The sequence below is a fragment of the Eschscholzia californica genome, unplaced genomic scaffold (assembly GCF_041429995.1).
Source record: "Eschscholzia californica isolate CP2 unplaced genomic scaffold, dmEscCali1.0.p SCAF_3, whole genome shotgun sequence".
Taxonomy (NCBI): Eukaryota; Viridiplantae; Streptophyta; class Magnoliopsida; order Ranunculales; family Papaveraceae; genus Eschscholzia; species Eschscholzia californica.
The window spans coordinates 988,175-1,005,821 of NW_028238420.1; the positions used below are offsets into that span (position 1 = coordinate 988,175).

At 36.5% G+C, this 17,647-nt stretch overlaps 3 protein-coding genes and 1 non-coding gene across 5 annotated transcripts; 1 reads left to right on the top strand and 3 right to left on the bottom strand.

The window, feature by feature from the left end:
* The first annotated feature begins 6,234 nt into the window (after nt 1-6,234).
* LOC147547473 (uncharacterized) lies at nt 6,235-7,501 on the top strand. Its single transcript, XM_086672034.1, has one exon. The coding sequence runs from the start codon at nt 6,381-6,383 to the stop codon at nt 7,194-7,196; it is 816 nt and encodes a 271-aa protein (XP_086528160.1). The 5' UTR covers nt 6,235-6,380; the 3' UTR covers nt 7,197-7,501.
* A 2,743-nt stretch (nt 7,502-10,244) lies between these two features.
* LOC147547474 (COBRA-like protein 1) lies at nt 10,245-12,411 on the bottom strand. Of its 2 annotated transcripts, none has more exons than XM_086671025.1 (5): nt 11,987-12,411; nt 11,271-11,727; nt 11,042-11,186; nt 10,691-10,944; nt 10,245-10,594 (listed from the first exon to the last, which is right to left on the bottom strand). In XM_086671025.1, the coding sequence occupies exons 1-5, from the start codon at nt 12,134-12,136 to the stop codon at nt 10,383-10,385; spliced, it is 1,218 nt and encodes a 405-aa protein (XP_086527151.1). In that variant the 5' UTR covers nt 12,137-12,411; the 3' UTR covers nt 10,245-10,382. The 2 variants fall into 2 exon arrangements, with proteins under 2 accessions (XP_086527151.1, XP_086527150.1); XM_086671024.1 differs by having other exon boundaries at nt 10,691-10,947.
* Nucleotides 12,412-12,597: 186 nt separating this feature from the next.
* LOC147547475 (COBRA-like protein 1) lies at nt 12,598-14,918 on the bottom strand. Its single transcript, XM_086670636.1, has 5 exons — nt 14,709-14,918; nt 14,156-14,612; nt 13,920-14,064; nt 13,293-13,549; nt 12,598-13,001 (listed from the first exon to the last, which is right to left on the bottom strand). Exons 1-5 carry the CDS (start codon nt 14,865-14,867, stop codon nt 12,769-12,771), a joined length of 1,251 nt encoding a protein of 416 aa, XP_086526762.1. The 5' UTR covers nt 14,868-14,918; the 3' UTR covers nt 12,598-12,768.
* An 827-nt stretch (nt 14,919-15,745) lies between these two features.
* Nucleotides 15,746-15,826, bottom strand: TRNAL-AAG (transfer RNA leucine (anticodon AAG)). Its single transcript has one exon. It is a non-coding gene; the product is annotated as a tRNA-Leu (tRNA).
* Between the last annotated feature and the right edge of the window lie 1,821 nt (nt 15,827-17,647).

Below are 17,647 nucleotides of genomic sequence, written 5' to 3' on the forward strand. Positions count from 1 at the left end.
CCTTTAATATACCTCAAAACTCTTTTTATGACTTGCATATGCAATTCAGTTGGATTCTCCATATATCTACTGACTAAGCTAACAACGAACATGAGATCTGGTCTCGTCACAGTCAAGTACATCAAGCTACCAACCATTTGTTTGTATCGTGTAGCATCCACACGCACCCCGCCTTCATCTTTCAAAACTTTAAAACCAGGAACAATGGGATTCAAAACAGAGTTTGCGTAGTTCATACCAAACTTTTCGAGGATTTCTTGTGCATACTTTCTCTGACTTAAATAAACTCCCTCGTTATTTTGCACAACCTCCACACCTAAGAAATACTTCATCTTCCCCAAATCTGTCATTTCAAACTCCGACATCATTGACGCTTTAAATTCTTCAAACATCTTGGTATCACTTCCTGTAAATATCAAGTCATCGACATAAACACTTACGATTAACAATTTACCATCTCCTTGTAACTTCACGAACAAAGTAAGTTCATTTGGGCATTGTTCAAATCCTGCCTTGCTAAAATATGCCTCAATCTTGCTAAACCAGGCTCTAGGGGCTTGTTTTAGCCCGTAGAGCGCTTTCTTCAGTTTATACACTTTATTCTCTTCCCCATTCTTCACGTACCCTTGAGGTTGTTCTACAAATACATCTTCTTTTAATTCACCGTGCAGGAATGCACTCTTCACATCAAGCTGGTATACAAACCACTTTCTTTGCGCTGCCAAGGCCAAAATCATCCTAATCGTGTCCCATCTTGCAACAGGGGCAAAAACTTCACCATAATCAATGCCTTGTTGTTGTGTGTAGCCTTTTGCTACTAAGCGAGCTTTAAATTTGTCCACTTCTCCTCGTTCATTCAACTTTGTTTTGAAAATCCATTTCACCCCTATCCTTCTTGCTCCATGTGGTAAATCTACAAGCTCCCAAGTGTCGTTCTTCTCAATAGCTATAATCTCCTTATCCATGGACTCTCTCCACTTCAAGTTTTTGCTTGCTTCTTCAAACGTATGTGGATCTTCTCCTGATGAATACAACACCATGTTGAGAGCTTCTTCATTGTCGGATAATCCCTCTCCTGTAACAAAGTCCTCCATCCAGTGCGGGGTTTTTCTGTTTCTGTTCTGAATTGATCCAGAGATCAGTTGAAGAGGTGAAGTTGGCAGGGTTGTGGCATCGCTTGAACTCGTAATTGGTACATCAAGTTCATTGCCTTCAAGTGCCGGCACCATGGTCTCTTCTTCTTGTTCATTATATTCTGCATCCAATTCTTGTTCCTCGTCAATTACTTCATCTTCATCACCCCACTGTAATGGAGCACTTCTTGTTTCTTCTTCACTTCTACTCCAGTCCCATCCCTCTGTTTCTTCAAATATTACATCACGGCTGACCACAATCCTCTTTGTATCTGGATTGTACAATCTGTACCTCTTGGTTTGCTCACTCACACCCAACAAAACAAACTTGAAACTCTTTGGATCCAGCTTTGTTCTCTTCTCATCGGAGACATGAACATTCGCAATGCATCCAAACACTCGAAAGTACTCCACGGATGGTTTAACACCGGACCAAGCCTCTTGAGGTGTGCAATCTACTACTGCTGCAGCTGGACTTCTATTGAGAATATGTACACACCAATTGACAGCTTCTGGCCAGAACTCATTGGGAACCTTCTTCTCCGATAACATGCTTCTTACTAAATTCATGATGGTTCTGTTTTTTCTCTCAGCAACTCCGTTTTGCTGAGGTGTATAGGCAGCAGTCAGTTGCCTCTTGATACCATTTACATCGCAAAAGTCGTTGAATTCTTTGGATGTAAACTCCCCCCTCTATCTGTTCTTAAGCAACAAATTAAATCACCCGACTCCTTTTCCACAAAAGTTTTAAAAGTTTTAAACATGTTAAAAGCCTCTGACTTTGTGGACAAGAAATATACCCAACACTTTCTACTAAAGTCATCAATAAAGGTAATAAAGTACCGCTTACCGCTACTTGATTCTGGAGTCACAGGGCCACATAAGTCTGCGTGAACGAGTTGTAGTTGCTTTGTTGCTCTCCACTGATTTTTTTTAGGAATGGTATCCCTGTGATGCTTCCCTATTAAGCAGTCAGAACGCAATTTTGCCGGAGCTTTGAGGAATGGTAACCCTTTCACCATCTTCTTGTAGTGTAATGTTCTCAACCCTTTGTAGTTGAGATGACCAAATCTGCAATGCCACAACTGAGTTTCATTCTCACAAGTTACTTTAAAACAAGTTGGTTCATTCGAGGACATCGTTGCTAATACTACAAACATCCGGTTTGCAGTCATTGAGGATTCCAAAATCAGTCCTCTTGAAGGATGAAACATCTTACACATGTTGTTTTGAAAGAGAATTGCAAGACCCTTTTCTTGTAGCTGCCTCATTCTCAACAAGTTATTCTTCAATTCTGGAATATAAAATACTCCACTTACTACTTGGTTCATGCCTTTAACGTTCAATCTGATTGTACCCTTCCCCATCACATTCATCCTACTATTGTTTCCTAGTTTCACAGTTTGTCGAAAACCTTCATCTAGATCAGAGAACCAAACTCTATCTCCTGTCATATGATTACTACAACCAGAATCTAAAAACCATACCTCTTCTCTTCTTCCTCGTTGCATCTCAACATGCGCCATGAGAAGCATCTCCTCGCTCTCATCCAATTCAGCATAGTTGGCAACTTTCTCCCATTCTGGACATTCATACTTGAAGTGTCCCAACCTGTGGCATTTGTAGCATTCAACGATGGCTTTATTCATTCTTCCTCGACCTCTTCCTCTACCTCTTCCTCTACCTAGAGAGCCTCCACTTGCTCTACCTCCAAATCTATCATCCTCCCTTGCTCTAAACCTTTGCCCACTAGTGATATTCAGAGCATGCTCCTCTTCATTGTGGCCTCTCATCCTTTGCTCATGGACTAAGAGACTGCTTTGTAGTTCGTCAAGGGATAGTATTTCAAGATTGTTAGACTCCTCGATTGAACACACCACGTAATCAAATTTTGAAACCATTGACCTCAAGATCTTCTCAGTGATAATGTTCTCTTTCATTGTTTCACCGCAACCCTTTATCTTGTTTTCCATAGCCAAAGTACGTGCAAAGTTACCATTGACTGTCTCTCCTTCTTTCATTTGGAGGATCTCAAAATCCCTACGTAAAGCTTGCAATTGTGCTCTTTTCACCCTTGTCGAACCTTGGAATTTTTGTCTCATCGGGTCCCAAATTTGCTTCCTGGTCTCTGTATTAAGAATGGTGTCCAGAACCTCCCGATCGATTGCTTGATATAAGAAGTTTTTGATCTTCAGATCCTTCAACGTCTGCTCTTCGATTGTCTTGCGTTGTTCTGTTGTTGGTACAACTCCAGCTGCTACAGTCAAAATACCATTCTCAATGAGATCCCAATACTCCTTCGAACGAAGAAAATTCTCCATCAGCTTTGCCCAATGATCGTAGTGACCATCGAACCTTGGAATCGTAGGGGTTACAAACCTTCCATTACTGCTTTCTGCCATCTCTCTACTTCCTTTTACTCTTACTCGATTTCTGCTCACACTCACTGTTGTTCTCTCAAATCTTCTCACTATTAGGCCCTTAAAAATGGCTCTGATACCACAGTTGAAACCTTGTTGATTGTACTATAAGAACAAAGTGCAAGATCAAAGTGAAGAACTGAGCAGCTTTATTGAATTAAGAATCTGGCTTATAAATAGGCCAACTACAATTAGATCAGAGAAAATAACAACCCACGTCATCCACTCCATAAAGTGTGGTTACTTGGGGAAAGACTAAATCAAATGAAACAGCTAAATCCCTAAAGACTAGGTCTTATTAACAGAAACACTAAAACAGTTAAAGACTAGGACTCAATACCAAACATTAAGCTTCAATACAAGATGCATAGGTAACTTTATTTCAACAAAAAAAAATGCATAGGTAACTTGATAATGTTTGGTCTTGAACTTTACTGTTTCGAAAAATTAAAAACATCACCGGACAGACTGATGGATTTGAACCTGGTAATTAACTGATTTTAGTGTGCGATGAAGATTCAAGAAAAATCCGATGTGGCTTGTCGTGATTAACACTTCCTATGATTCTGACTCACTCAACCGCCAAGTAGAATTTCTATTCAGAGTTTTTCTTGCTCCCTAGCAATTACTGGACAAATAATAGACATACCCTTATTAAGCAGCAATTTCCATTCAAGTAAAAAGAATTTCATCCTCAATTAGATTTTCTATTTCTTATGCATAGAGAGATAGGGACAGAGGGAGAGAGAGAGAGAGACAGAGGGAGAGAAATCCTTCAGAGAACATCTCACCAACACTAGCCCCTCTTATTCGGTAAGGAAATAATTAGACATCTTTCTCTCATTTAAGACTACTCTGACCGGTTTAACTCTATACCAACAAATCTCCCCACATAGCCCTTCTAGTACATAATTTGTACAATATCCATTTCTAAACTCTAAAAAGTGATTACAAATCAGTCTTATCAACTATAAGTTGTACGATCCATAATTTTTTGGTGTACCCCCCAACCTTATCTTCATCTTGTTGAGTTCTGGACCACATTTTGTTTACATGATAATTTAATTCGATCGATGCAAAATAACAACATTTTATATCCCCACTTAAATACTTTAAATTGATAACCGTACATTTTCATGTGCTTCAAAAATGATGAAGAACAAAATATATTACAAAATAGTAAAGTACCTTCAACAAAAGAAACACTAAAAAAAATGGTTAATTTCGTTTTGACCCCCAATTTGTAATCAACTTACCATTCTGGCTACATAAGTATCTGACAGTTCAATTTGGTCTAAGGGTTTCAGTTTTTTCGGGAGTATTTTTGTGGGCCAAAATGAAATTAATTCTCAAAGTCTTTAAAAACATAATAGCCAACTCGTCTCTCCCTCTCTCCTCAATTTCATCACCTATCTCCTCTACTTCATCTCTTTCTCCACCTCATCAACTTCTTCGACAAAGGTAGTCGACGGACCAAATTTTTCGATGAAGTGAAGGAGATAAGTTATGAAATGGATGAGAGAAGGAGAGATGAGTTGGCTATTATGTTTTAAAGACTTTGAGAATTAATTCCATTTTGCCTCAAGTGTACTTCCGGAAAAATTAAAAAAAACTTGACCATTACAGATCAAATCGAACTGTCGGACATTTATGGGGGGCCAAAACAGTGCATCGGTGACAAATTGGGAGGCAAAACGAAATTAATGCAAAAAATCTTACAAATCAAAAGGATTATTTTTCCGCCCACCAATTTCTCTCCTACCCAGAATTATTCTGAATAAAGCCAGTTCGTAAATATTGGGCAGAAATATCACTTTTCTTTTCATTGCTATATTAAAGGTTAAAACTCTTTAAAAACAAGGAGGCCCACGAATTCATGGGGACGGTGTACCTAATAGAAAAAGCAAATAATAATAAAGTGAAATAATAGTTCCCTGTTTTTACAGTCTGACTCGTAGAACCCTAATAAAGTTATGGCCGGTGGGAAAGTAGTCCAGTCCATTGGATTCGTCGTTATCGGAAACCCGACTCAGTAACAACCGCGTCCAATTGGCTATTAGACATGGTCTAGACTCGAAATCCGAGTCTCTTTGATATCTAACTTCATGCTTGTTGAATGTGGTCTTCGGGTTTGTACTTGCAACTAAGATGATTTTGTTTAATAGCCAGCATCTCATATCTTCGTAGGTCTCTCAAACTAGTTAATTATCATTAATTTTGTGAGATGTTGTAAAAAAAATTCGAGAAAACAAAAACATTTTTACTTATCTGAGAGAGACGTACCTTGTTTCAACAATATTTTTAATGGTTTGACTTGACGTATAGTTAATCTTTGATGGACCGTTAACCCGACATAGTTGGTGTTCATAGTCCATAGACAAGTTTTTGCATTACTACGTTTTTAACATCCATTATTCCGAGTCCCTCTGGTAACTCTTATATGCAGTTAAATCTGCTATCCCGTCGGACTTGCCCGATGAATCTAGTGTTCGACGGGTACTATGTCAGATCAGTTTCCCACCCCCAAGTCGTAAAAAGTTTTTATGAATAGATAGAGAGGGTCAAATGTCACACTTAAATCCAATGGTTATTATAACACATAGTGACATTGAGAAGCATAAGCTCTTGTTGGACAATATCAAATCCTAGTTATAATAATAAAACACAAGTATACCTCAAAGAGTGACCCATTCTTTCCTTATCTCTTTGCCGTCCTTCTTAAGCCAACATAAAAAAAAGAACAACCTAAAACTCTCTCTCTCTTCTCTGCATTTCCCCCCTTTCATCTCTGCAACTTAGAAAGAGAAAAAACTGAAAGAAAGTAGTAATGAAGAATCTATACCACAAGAACAAAGACAAAGGTAAAGTATACCCATCTCCTTCTTTTACACCAATACCAATTCAAGATCCTTTATCTGTATTGAATCTCCTTCCAGTTGCTATTCTTGCTTTAGCTTCTATTCTTTCATTAGAAGATCGTGAGGTTTTAGGTTACTTAATTACTAGGTCTATTAAGACAACAACAACAACTTCATCATCATCATCATTAATGGAGGAAAAAACCAAGAAATGCAAGAAATCAAACAATACTACTACCAGTACTAATATAAACAATACCCATAAACCACTTTTTGATTGTGGGTGTTTTGATTGTTATACTAGTTATTGGGTTAGATGGGATTCTTCTCCTAATAGAGAACTCATTCATCAAGTTATTGAAGCTTTTGAAGAACATTTAAGTAAAGGGGAGCTTTTAAAGAACAATAATGGTAGTAGAAAGAAGAAAGACAAGATGGGTCGTCGTGATAATATTGATAAACAACCATCATCAGTTTCAAAATCAAAGAAAAATGTTCAAGTTTCACCGGAAAAAGTAACATTACCACTTATTTTGCCGGAAAAAGTTGTGTTTCCACTTATTGAGTTAGAAAAAAGTCAAAATGTAGAAGAAAAAGATGAACTTCTTATTGAAGAAATAGCCGGAGAAAACCGGACGGATGAAGAAAAGTCAGAGCAGCAGAAGGTGGTGCTGCCGGAAAACTACAACTATAATAATACTAGGGTTTATGCTAGGAAAGCTTTTCCAGATGTATTGGGTATATTGAATTCTCGTATATGGAGTCTTTGGAATCCGAATGTTTAAAAATTGAAGGAGGTAACTAAAAAGAGAAGAACTTATATTTGGTGGTGTCTTCAACAATTCCCACCAAAAAAAATGTTAGTACTTAAATCCTTCTTCACTTGGTTTAAATTATGTCTTTTTGTATTTTTTTGATGTTTAGAAATATGGAAACATATCTATATTTTTGTTTGTTGTTTAATTACATCCAATTTACACCACAAGGGAGATTACTTCTTTGGGGTTTTGATGTGAGAGGGGTGTCACCATGTTTGTACATTTTCTAATTGAGGACACCACTATATATATATATATAGTTATTTACCTTAGTCGATTTTTGGCTAAACGAAGACGAATATCTCATATAGTAATAGACATAAGGTCGGGTTGATACTTCATTCTTAGGAGTTCGCTCTGAGTTCGACCTTGGGACATCATTTTATATGTTGTGAAAATTTATGACATAAGTTTGAGCTCACATGTTAGTCAAACTCATTTGATCATTTTTATGTCATTTTTCCTCATATTCTGACTGAATTATGTATACTTTAAATTAGATTATTATACTGACTCACCTTCTCTATTAGAATCTTGGAGTACTAGTTTAACTTTAAAAAGAAATTAGGTCAAGAGATTAGGTTAAAGGATGCCTATCTTATGAGGATATTATTACAAAATTACCCTTTGCTGTCAAGTAAGAAGTGCAATGAGGACAATTGATTAGGTTTAACCATCACATTTGTCACCTAACACAATATTTTGTTGCCCCATCCAATTATTGTCTTCTAATTTAAATATGGTCCTTAATTATTTAAGGTTAAAAAGGAAAAGAAGAAGTCTTTTAAGAACAAACTGGGGCACGCTTATAATTTTAATTTTGCAAAGTATATCTACCCAATTACAAAGTCAATACAGATTAGAACACGCTTAAATGATCGTTGGCATGTACTTAGTCATAAATGGTGATGTCATTATCATGCTACTGAATCTACATGTAGATGATGCGACAATATTTAAATGTTATTGTGTTACTTATGGTTGCTATGATTCGATGATTTGTTAAATACGATGTCTTAAGTGATTATTATGAAGCAACTCTTGGTCATGAAAATGAGGTATAAATGTGGAAGAGCACAAAATTGCACACAATGTGTTATAAATTTGGGAAAGTAGGGGTGTACATTTAGTATCCGAACCGACCAAACCAATCCGATCCAAACAAATTTGGGCGGTTTGGACACCGATCCAATGGTTATCCGGATTGGTTTGGATACTAAAATATGAAAACCGAGTTGTTTAGTTCGGTCTATGGATTTGTTTGACGGATAACCGAAGAAACCGAACCAAACCATTTATTATTACTTTCTATATATTATATATGTGAGGATATATGATTCAATTGTTTATCATTTTTTTCTTTTCCTCGAAAGTTAATAAACTATGTCGAATTAATCACGTACATGTAGACTTACGGGTTTGTGAGATAATACTATTTTTTAGCACGTTCGAAATATAATTGTAGCTTGTTTTAAAGTTGAAAATTCGAAAGTTTGTTTTTGAAATTTTTTTTACCTTTGGTTCGGTTTAATAACCGAACCAAACCGTTCATGCATTATCGAACCAAACCATGAACGGATTGGTTCGGATTGAAATTTGGAATAACCGAACCCTTTGGATTGGATTATGGATAGGTTCAAAAAGTCGGTTATCCAACCGATGTTCACCCGAGAAAGTACATCTTGAGTACTGTACCAAAGGAAAAAGAAGGCAGACCAACCCATAATGGTGTTCCCTCGAAGGAACACAAAATGCCATTGAGGGACTTTGGGTTAAACCCTTAACTAGTTATGTTTTCGAAATAAGATCATTCCATCTCCTAGTTTAAATTGGTTAATCCAAGAGATACAACCATTGTTTTCCCTACCCAAAATAATAAGGTACCTACAATACTGGCATGATCCTGTGACTTAGGTGGTGTTGTTCTAAATTGATCATTTGATGTTGGATTGTACTATTCAAATAGATAAAAAACAATCGGGATTAACCATTTAGACGAATCAAACAATAATAAACAATTTTAAATCTAACTCGAACTAACTAAAACATCAAGCGGAATTTCAAATTCGATCTAGAGAAAGAACATACACTACATTAATGTAAATTTTGGATCATATATATCAAAATGTAATTCACATTGACACAGTGAGAAAATAAGTATTTTAGAATAAATGTAATTTTGGCATGATCCTCAAATTTAGGTAAGAAATTTAAAAGAGGTATTTTAGAATACCTCAATCAACTTTCTCACTCTCCTTCTCCTACCAACCCTCGAACCCTTGACCTATTGGAAGGGAAGTGAAACCTCAACCAAATAGGCTGCAGGAGGGCTGGTGAAAAATCAGATTCTATAACATCTTTGTATTCTAAAGGTTAAGTCATGAAGGGACCCTTGATTGAATCCAAAATAAATGGTCCCATACTTTGTAACTAAGTCAATTTGATTCTTGGAGGCATCTAACTAAGAAATATTTGGGGGTCCTTCTTGTGGTGCACAAATATTATTGGAGATTTATGTATTTTGTCATTATAAACTTATTTTTAAACACGAACCCTTGAGCATGCAAATACTCTAGGAGTCGTTCTCGTTTGTTACGCATAACACAATCGTCACGGTTAAGCAAGATCTCCTCTGGAGTAATCAAACTCGTTATCGATCATAATCTTTTCATCTAGTTCTGCCCTTTTGGAGTTGAATAATCAAACTCATTGTCGATCTTTTAAACCCCCTTTTCAGATGCCAACTCATTTCGACATCCTCAGTAGAAAACAATCTACATCGGTCGAGTATTGTTAAGTTATGTGCCACAACAACCAGGTAATCTAAAATCAACAACGCATTAGAGGTTGGTTCAGTGGTCAAGGCTGGCCGATTAAAATTTTCTATACAACTAAAAGGTCAAGGTTCAAAATCACACAAATAGTGACTATCACTTTCTTTTGTTCGCGTCTAAACCAGCTCAACGTGTTAAACCCTTGAACTTCAAAAAACATAAGAGAAGAAACCGATGAATATCCAACAACTTAAACACTCACAAAATTCAAATAGTCGAAATGCAATACATAAACATAAGACATGTTCATTTTTCCAACAGGATGATATCGACTTAAAGTGGTAGTAATATATATATCAACAAATGACAGTTGACATGACTAAGAATGAGTTAGAGAAGAGATGGCACACCGATCCCCGTTAAAGAAAATCTCTTTCGGAGCACACCAGTCTTTCTTACAATTTTCACCACCACCATGAACTCCGTTCCTTTTGTAGAATTTCATTAGGAAATTCACAGTTGAGCTTTTAGCACCGCTAGTTCTTATAATATCATTAGTCTTTTTAATCCCCCACATTACCTCCGATGTTTCTGCGCACATAAAAATACATTCCATTGTTAACAAAATAAAGTAACCAAATTGAGTTAAATTAGTGAAATTCCTAGGTTTTTTTTTTTTAACTTAACTGGTTGTATTTGGCAATAGTTTGTGATTGGCATGAAGAACTTTGGTGAGGGTGTTAATGGCAGGATGATTGACAAGTAATGTCCAATCAGAATAGTTAATATGGTAGTTGTAGTTGGTAATGGAAACCCTAGCTGCCCAATGTGGAGCTCCTTTCATTTGAGGTACCTTCATCATCTCCCAATTGATGGTTGTGGGACACATGTGATCACTGCACTTCATTAATGGTGGGACAAATCCTGGATTTCCTTCTCTCCTTCTTCATCAAATTAAACATACAAAAATCAGTACTTCAATTAAGGATGGGAAGTGCAAAATTGCTTAAAAATGTACAAGTAGATGTGAGAACTTACTCATTGCAAGTCTCGTTACGACAAGCACATGAACAAGTAGGACATTTCACTTTCTTTTGTTGGTTGAACGACGATAACGATACACAACAAGCTGGAGTCTTCTTCGCCATCGAGGCTGAGTATGTACATACCACCTGCCATGTTTCTACAAAACAAACAATTGTATCGGTAAATTAGGTATTTTAATAACTTCCACTACAAATAATTCAAGAATTCATAAATTACTTACTCATAGCTTTGGCGACCCTCCTCAAATCTGCACTTATAAACCTTGTGGGCTTTTGTACCTTGGTAGGTCCACACGTGTATCCCCCGCGATCCGTTTTAAATTTGAAGTCAACCGGCAACTTTACAGTTTTACTTGTTGTTCCGGCAGCTCCAACGGCAATTTGAAATCCAGCCGTTGATGTACTCAAACTTACGTATCTAGAGCTTAGAGTCCCTCCTCTACAACAACCATAAATCTGTTGATTAAAAGGAGCAGCAGCCGTCAGATCTTGGATCGTGGGGTTCTTAGCGCAGGAATGTGGGATGTTTCCTTTGAATTTTGAACAGTCACCTTGGTCAATTGCTTGACCACCTATAACATCCCATATGATTTCTCGTCCAGCCCACGTCCAGCTTAGCTTCCAACCTGGCTTTCCTACCGTTCGATATATCTGATTGTTCGTTATATTGACCAATGCCTGAATATCAAAGACATGTCTTTGAATTAAGGGTTAACATAGATAAACAGATTTCTATTGATACAACAAACATACAACAGATATTCAACAAATTTGATTAGTTTTTGAAGTTGAAAGGTCGGATTGCTGAATCCGACCTACTACTGTCTTTCACCAACTGTGTGGTATCAAATGCCTAGATTAGAAAGGCAAGTTTGGGAAATGAAAAAAAAACATAATGATTACGTTTGAGAGGGTGATTGAAAATGAAATTACTTACGACGTAACCATCTGGTGTCCAAGATACAACGTCCCATCGAATGGTGATGTTTCCTCTTGGATCATATGGATCGAAGGCAGAGACAGAGAAAAGAATTCCAATTAGAGGGAGAAGAAAGAGAGAGATGGTGGAGATTGAGAAGCCTCTCATTTCAATGCTTCCTACTCTTATTCTTACTCTCAATTTCTCTTGAACTTGGCTTTTTTCTTCACATTTGTGGCTTGATATATACTCCAATATAGTTCACAATTGACTTTGACTACCTCTAAGATATTGCAACGCTGTCATATATATATATATTGAACCTTATGACAAGGAAAATCAGAAGTTTCTTCGAAAACGATGACCAAACAAAGGATAAGTCAATGGTGCCCATCTCTATGAGTTTGCATCCATCTGTGCGATTTTTCCTCGTCAAAGTCTTCGGCATCAAGTTGATAGTGGTGGATATATATAATTTATTACTTCTATATAAAAAGTTATTATTTTCTTAACTGATTCAAATCTTATAATTAGGTTTGAGTTTTCAAAAATATATTAACACCTTAATGACTTTCTTGTTTTCAATCCAAGAAAGAAAATAGAAATAAGGTAAATAAAATACAAAAGAATGACAATAAACTATCAATTTATAGAAATAGTCCCGCACACACATTGACTATGTTTTAAATGCTACACGTACTCAAAATGTAGAAATAAAACGTATAATGTCGATATCAAGTAATGTTTCTATGAGTCAAAATGGGAAAGACTAAGAGAGATTGATGGGTATCCAATGTAAACTAAGAATAAGTTGGTAATGAAGGGAGAACACATTGATCACCATTGAAGTAGATCTCTTTTGGAACACACCAATCTTTCATACATTTTGAGTAATTGGTACTTTTGTTACGTCCTCCACCTTCTCTGTACTTGTAAAGCTTCATAACGAAACTAACTTTAGAGCCTTGAGTACCACTTTTGTTGATAATATCGTTGATCTTCTTGATTCCCCATATTACCTCAGATGTCTTATCTGTGCACACAAAATTGTATTCTATATCAGTATACACACACTTCAACTAATCTACGCAGATATAAAAGTTAAATTACATGAGACAAACTTTATAACCCTAAGAAGACTCTGAACATTGTGATACATTTGGATTAGTGAAGCTGCTCCCAAAATTATGTTTGAACTCACCCACGAAACACTAGATTTTTTTTTCCTTAAAAATCAGCTCGAAAAGAAAGAATTGCTCACTACTTATCTATGTAAGTTGCATTACTAATGGAAATAAAGGTAAAAGTGAGAAATTTTACTTACTTGAAGGCACTATAAGCTCATGATTGGCATAAAGAACTTTGGTGAGCTTGTTAATGGCAGGATGATTCACAAGTAAGGTCCAATCAGGGTGGTTGTTCCAATAATTGTAGTTGGTTATGGAAACCTTAGCTGCCCAATCAGGAGCTCCTTTTTTTCTTGAGATCTTCAACATTTGCCAATTAATATTTATTGGGCACATGTGATTGGTACACTTCATTATTGGTGGGACAAATCCTGGATTTTCTCCCTTACCCCTCCTTATCCAAGATAAATCAAATTTAGTACACATAGTTGGGTTCAGACATTTAAATTGATTTTAGTAAGATTTCAAATACTCCTTATTTTTGTCAAATTAATGATGTTTAACTTGTATAAATAGTTGAGTCAGGCGACCTAGACTCAGACAATGAGAAAATATTCATTCATTAAAAAGATAAACCTATGTTCTATATTTCAAAAAAGTGTCAACAGTTGGTAGCCCAAGTGGTTCCAAGGTGTTGACATAAACTCCAGAAATCTCTGGAGGTCTCAGGTTCGAATCCCAGAGAAGGTGGAATTCCAAAAAAAAAAGAAAGAAAAAGTGAATGGAAAATAAAAAAAAATGCAAATGAAGACAGAAGAACTCACGTATTGCAGGTCATGTTACGGCAAGCACATGCACATTCAGGGCACGTGATTTTCTTCTTTTTATTAAAAGACGATACTGATACACAACAAGCAGAATCTTCACTTGCCCAGTGAGATGAATAGTTACACACCACTTGCCATGTCACTGAAACATATATCCACATCATCGTATCTTCATTTTAGTCGATAAATCAATAAAAAGTGTTGTATTAAATCAACAAAAGCATAGAACTCACTCAAAGCACGGCTAGCCCTCTTCCCATGTGGGCCAGTAAACTGGGTCGGAGAGATAACCTCGGCAGGCCCACACCCGTATCCGCCACGTTGCGGTATAAACATGAAATCTTGAGGTAGTCGTATTGTTTTATTTGACGTTCCTGCATTTCCAACCGAAATCTGAAATCTAGCCGTTGATCTATCTACACCTCCGTATCTCGAGCTTAGAGTTCCTCCCCTGCAACAACCTTGGATCGTTTCATTGGATGAAACACCAACCATCAAATCTTCCATGGTGGGCCACTTAGAGCATGATTGTGGGATACTACCCTTAAACAGGGAGCAATTTCCTTGGTCGATCGCGTGAGCCCCGATAGAAGTCCATATAACCTCCTGTCCAGCCCAAGTCCAAGCAAGCTTCCAACCCGGTTTCTCCACGGTCCGATATATCTGATTGTTTTTTATATTCACATTTGCCTGAAATCAAGAAAATAAAAATTGTATCACTATTTTGGACCATCGGTTTCAGAAATCCGACAATGTAAAAGAGGATAGAAGGTTTTGGCGAATTACAATATAACCATCTTGTGTCCAAGAGATGACATCCCATCGGATTGTGATGTTTCCATTTGGATCATATGGATCATAGGCAGTAGTAACTGAGAAGAAAACTGTAGTTAGAGAAAGAAGAAAGAGAGAAGCAATAATGGTGGAGATTTGGGAGATCTCCATAATCTTTTTTTTTTTTCTTTTTGGTTCTTCAACTTGAAGATGTGTGTGTTTAAAAACAGACTATTATTGGATTTAAGAATTCAGGCTTGTAAGGGTAAGGTTGAGTTGACTTTTATGTTATCGAAATATACATCTAAAATAATACTACACTACACTTGCTTCCTTAACTTGCTCCGCCAATACTCAAAGTCGCACCATCAAAACACGCCGCTAAAATGCTGCTCATTACTTGCTTTCAAATCTGTCACGTGTGGCGGTGTGGCCCTAGCTTTGATACCATGTTAAGTTTGTGATCATTCAATTCGAAATCAATTAGTAAATGAGTGGAGATGACGTAGACATTATATTCTTGGTTGCTAGATAGCTCTTCTCCCATTTGAGACTATTCTCATTTGAGACTATTCTCACACCTATAATATACCCCGCCGAACCTCAGGTGGGGAATAGAGAAACTCGAAATCCTTCTCAAACAAAAAACCTAATAGGATTCAACCGGGATAGAATTATTTTTCATTGAGAAATAGTCGAAGGGTAGAGTTTGAAAGGAAAAAATAAATTCAGCCTTTTTCTGAGAGACCTATTAATTAAGGGGCCAAAACAACATGATGGACAATTTAGAGGGGTAAAAGGTGGGTGATTTGAGAAATAAAGGAATTTTTCGGGATACAAAGTTTCGGGTGGAAACAAAATAATTTTCTTCCTTCAAACACTTAATATTTTAGCTTCTTCCTCTCCCACCATGAATTCCGACGACCCCCACCATAAATTCCGATGACATTTTCACGACCACACCTATTATTTAAGGGGCACAACAGGATGATGGACAATCTAGAGGGGTAAAACAGAATTAATCAAGCATATGAAAAGAAAAAGATATATGTTGACAGTGGGATTTGAACCCACGCCCTTTCGGACCAGAACCTTAATCTGGCGCCTTAGACCAACTCGGCCATGTCAACTTCACTGTTGATAATTCAAGAACGAGTCACTTTAACTTCAACATTTTCATACACATAATTAGTGCTTTTCATTGTTAAGATTTTAGATGAAAAGGCTCATTATAAGGCCCAATTCAGTGTACTTTTTTTTAGTTGAACTCGATTCAGTGTACTAGACCAAAGAATCTTTTATCTCATTATATTCTAAAAAATTTGGCTCCTTACCATCTTATAAGAAACTTGTGATTAATACACAAAATGAATTGAGTATTGGTCAAGATTACTTCATAATTCATATGCTTACCTAAGTTGATTTTATGGTACGCTCTTCGTGTTCTAGTGTGCGATACAAATTTTGTCTATCGTAGTACATGTGGCGAGTCAACTGATGTATTCACCACAAAAAACCAGTTGCTAAGACCGACTTGACACCACAACACTTATCTTCATATACTTACGTAGTCTTGTTATAGATGGAGAAAATGAGATTCGAATGCCAAACTAACTTGCATACCGCAATAAAATAGTACGTCTCGCTCGTGTAATTAGTTTCTATTTTACTGATCTAATTGCCAAATCTAACGTAAGATAGGGAAATGCTAAATGTACTTAAGATCTTGACTTAATTTATCATTTAATGACTCACCCAGATAAAAGATCGGTTTAAATCGTAATCAAACTTTGAATTTTTTTGTCTTTTAGTGAAGATGAGTCATCAAATTTTAAATTAAATCAAATCATTTTGTCATTGTAGCACATAACGTGGGGTTCACGACTTATCGCACTTTCCCGGACCCCTCTCTAGATTTATCTCTTTCCCCGCTTGGTAGAACATCTGCCGTATATGTCTAAGCCGCCTCATCTTTTTCTTTCTTTATTATACCTCGTGCTCTAATATCACCACCTACCTTTATATCTCCACATAGTCCCCCTCCATTTACTCAATCCCAACTCTTCTCTCTCTCTCTCTCTCTCTACATCTCAAATGGAGAATTACCCACCATTCCTTTTCCCTCCTTCAAACAATTCTAATGGTTTTCATCATCATGAAAACAATTCATCTGGGCTTTCAGGGTTGGATTCTAATACTCAAAATCTAACTTCATATGGACCAAAATTTGTTAGTGATGAGAGTCCAAGTGGTGGTGGTGATCATGAAGATTATGAGGATAATGGATTATCTCCAAATAATGATAATAAAAAGAAGAGTAGTAGTATTTTAAGGAAGAAGATAAAAAAACATAGATATGCTTTTCAAACAAGAAGCCAAGTTGATATACTAGATGATGGCTATAGATGGAGAAAATATGGTCAAAAAGCTGTCAAAAATAACAAACATCCTAGGTATGAGTTCAATCTTTGTGTGCTTTTTTTTCCCACTTGCAATCTAATTAATCGTGGTCTGAATTGACTCAAATTAGATTCAGATCGAAATATTTGTTTTCGTCTGGCTCGTCCTATGACTGATTTTAAGTCTATTTGAATTAGAAATTCCAATTTAGATGAATCGGATTCAAACAACGAGGAAAAACAAACCCTACTTTGTAATTTTTTGTCTTAACCAAACCACTATTGCATAAGCATTTTAGAAAATGAATAATTTCATTTTTGTAATGTTCAACATTTTGGATTTAGTTCGGTCGGAATTTCGATGAGTGAATTTCGTTTTTGTAATTTTTAATCTTTTTTGGATCAGATCGATTTAAACTATCATATTGAATCGAGATTCTTTTTGTTTTGGGTTTGCAGAAGCTACTATAGATGTACACATCAAGGTTGCAAAGTGAAAAAGCAAGTCCAGCGATTGGCTAAAGACGAAGAGATAGTGGTGACAACTTACGA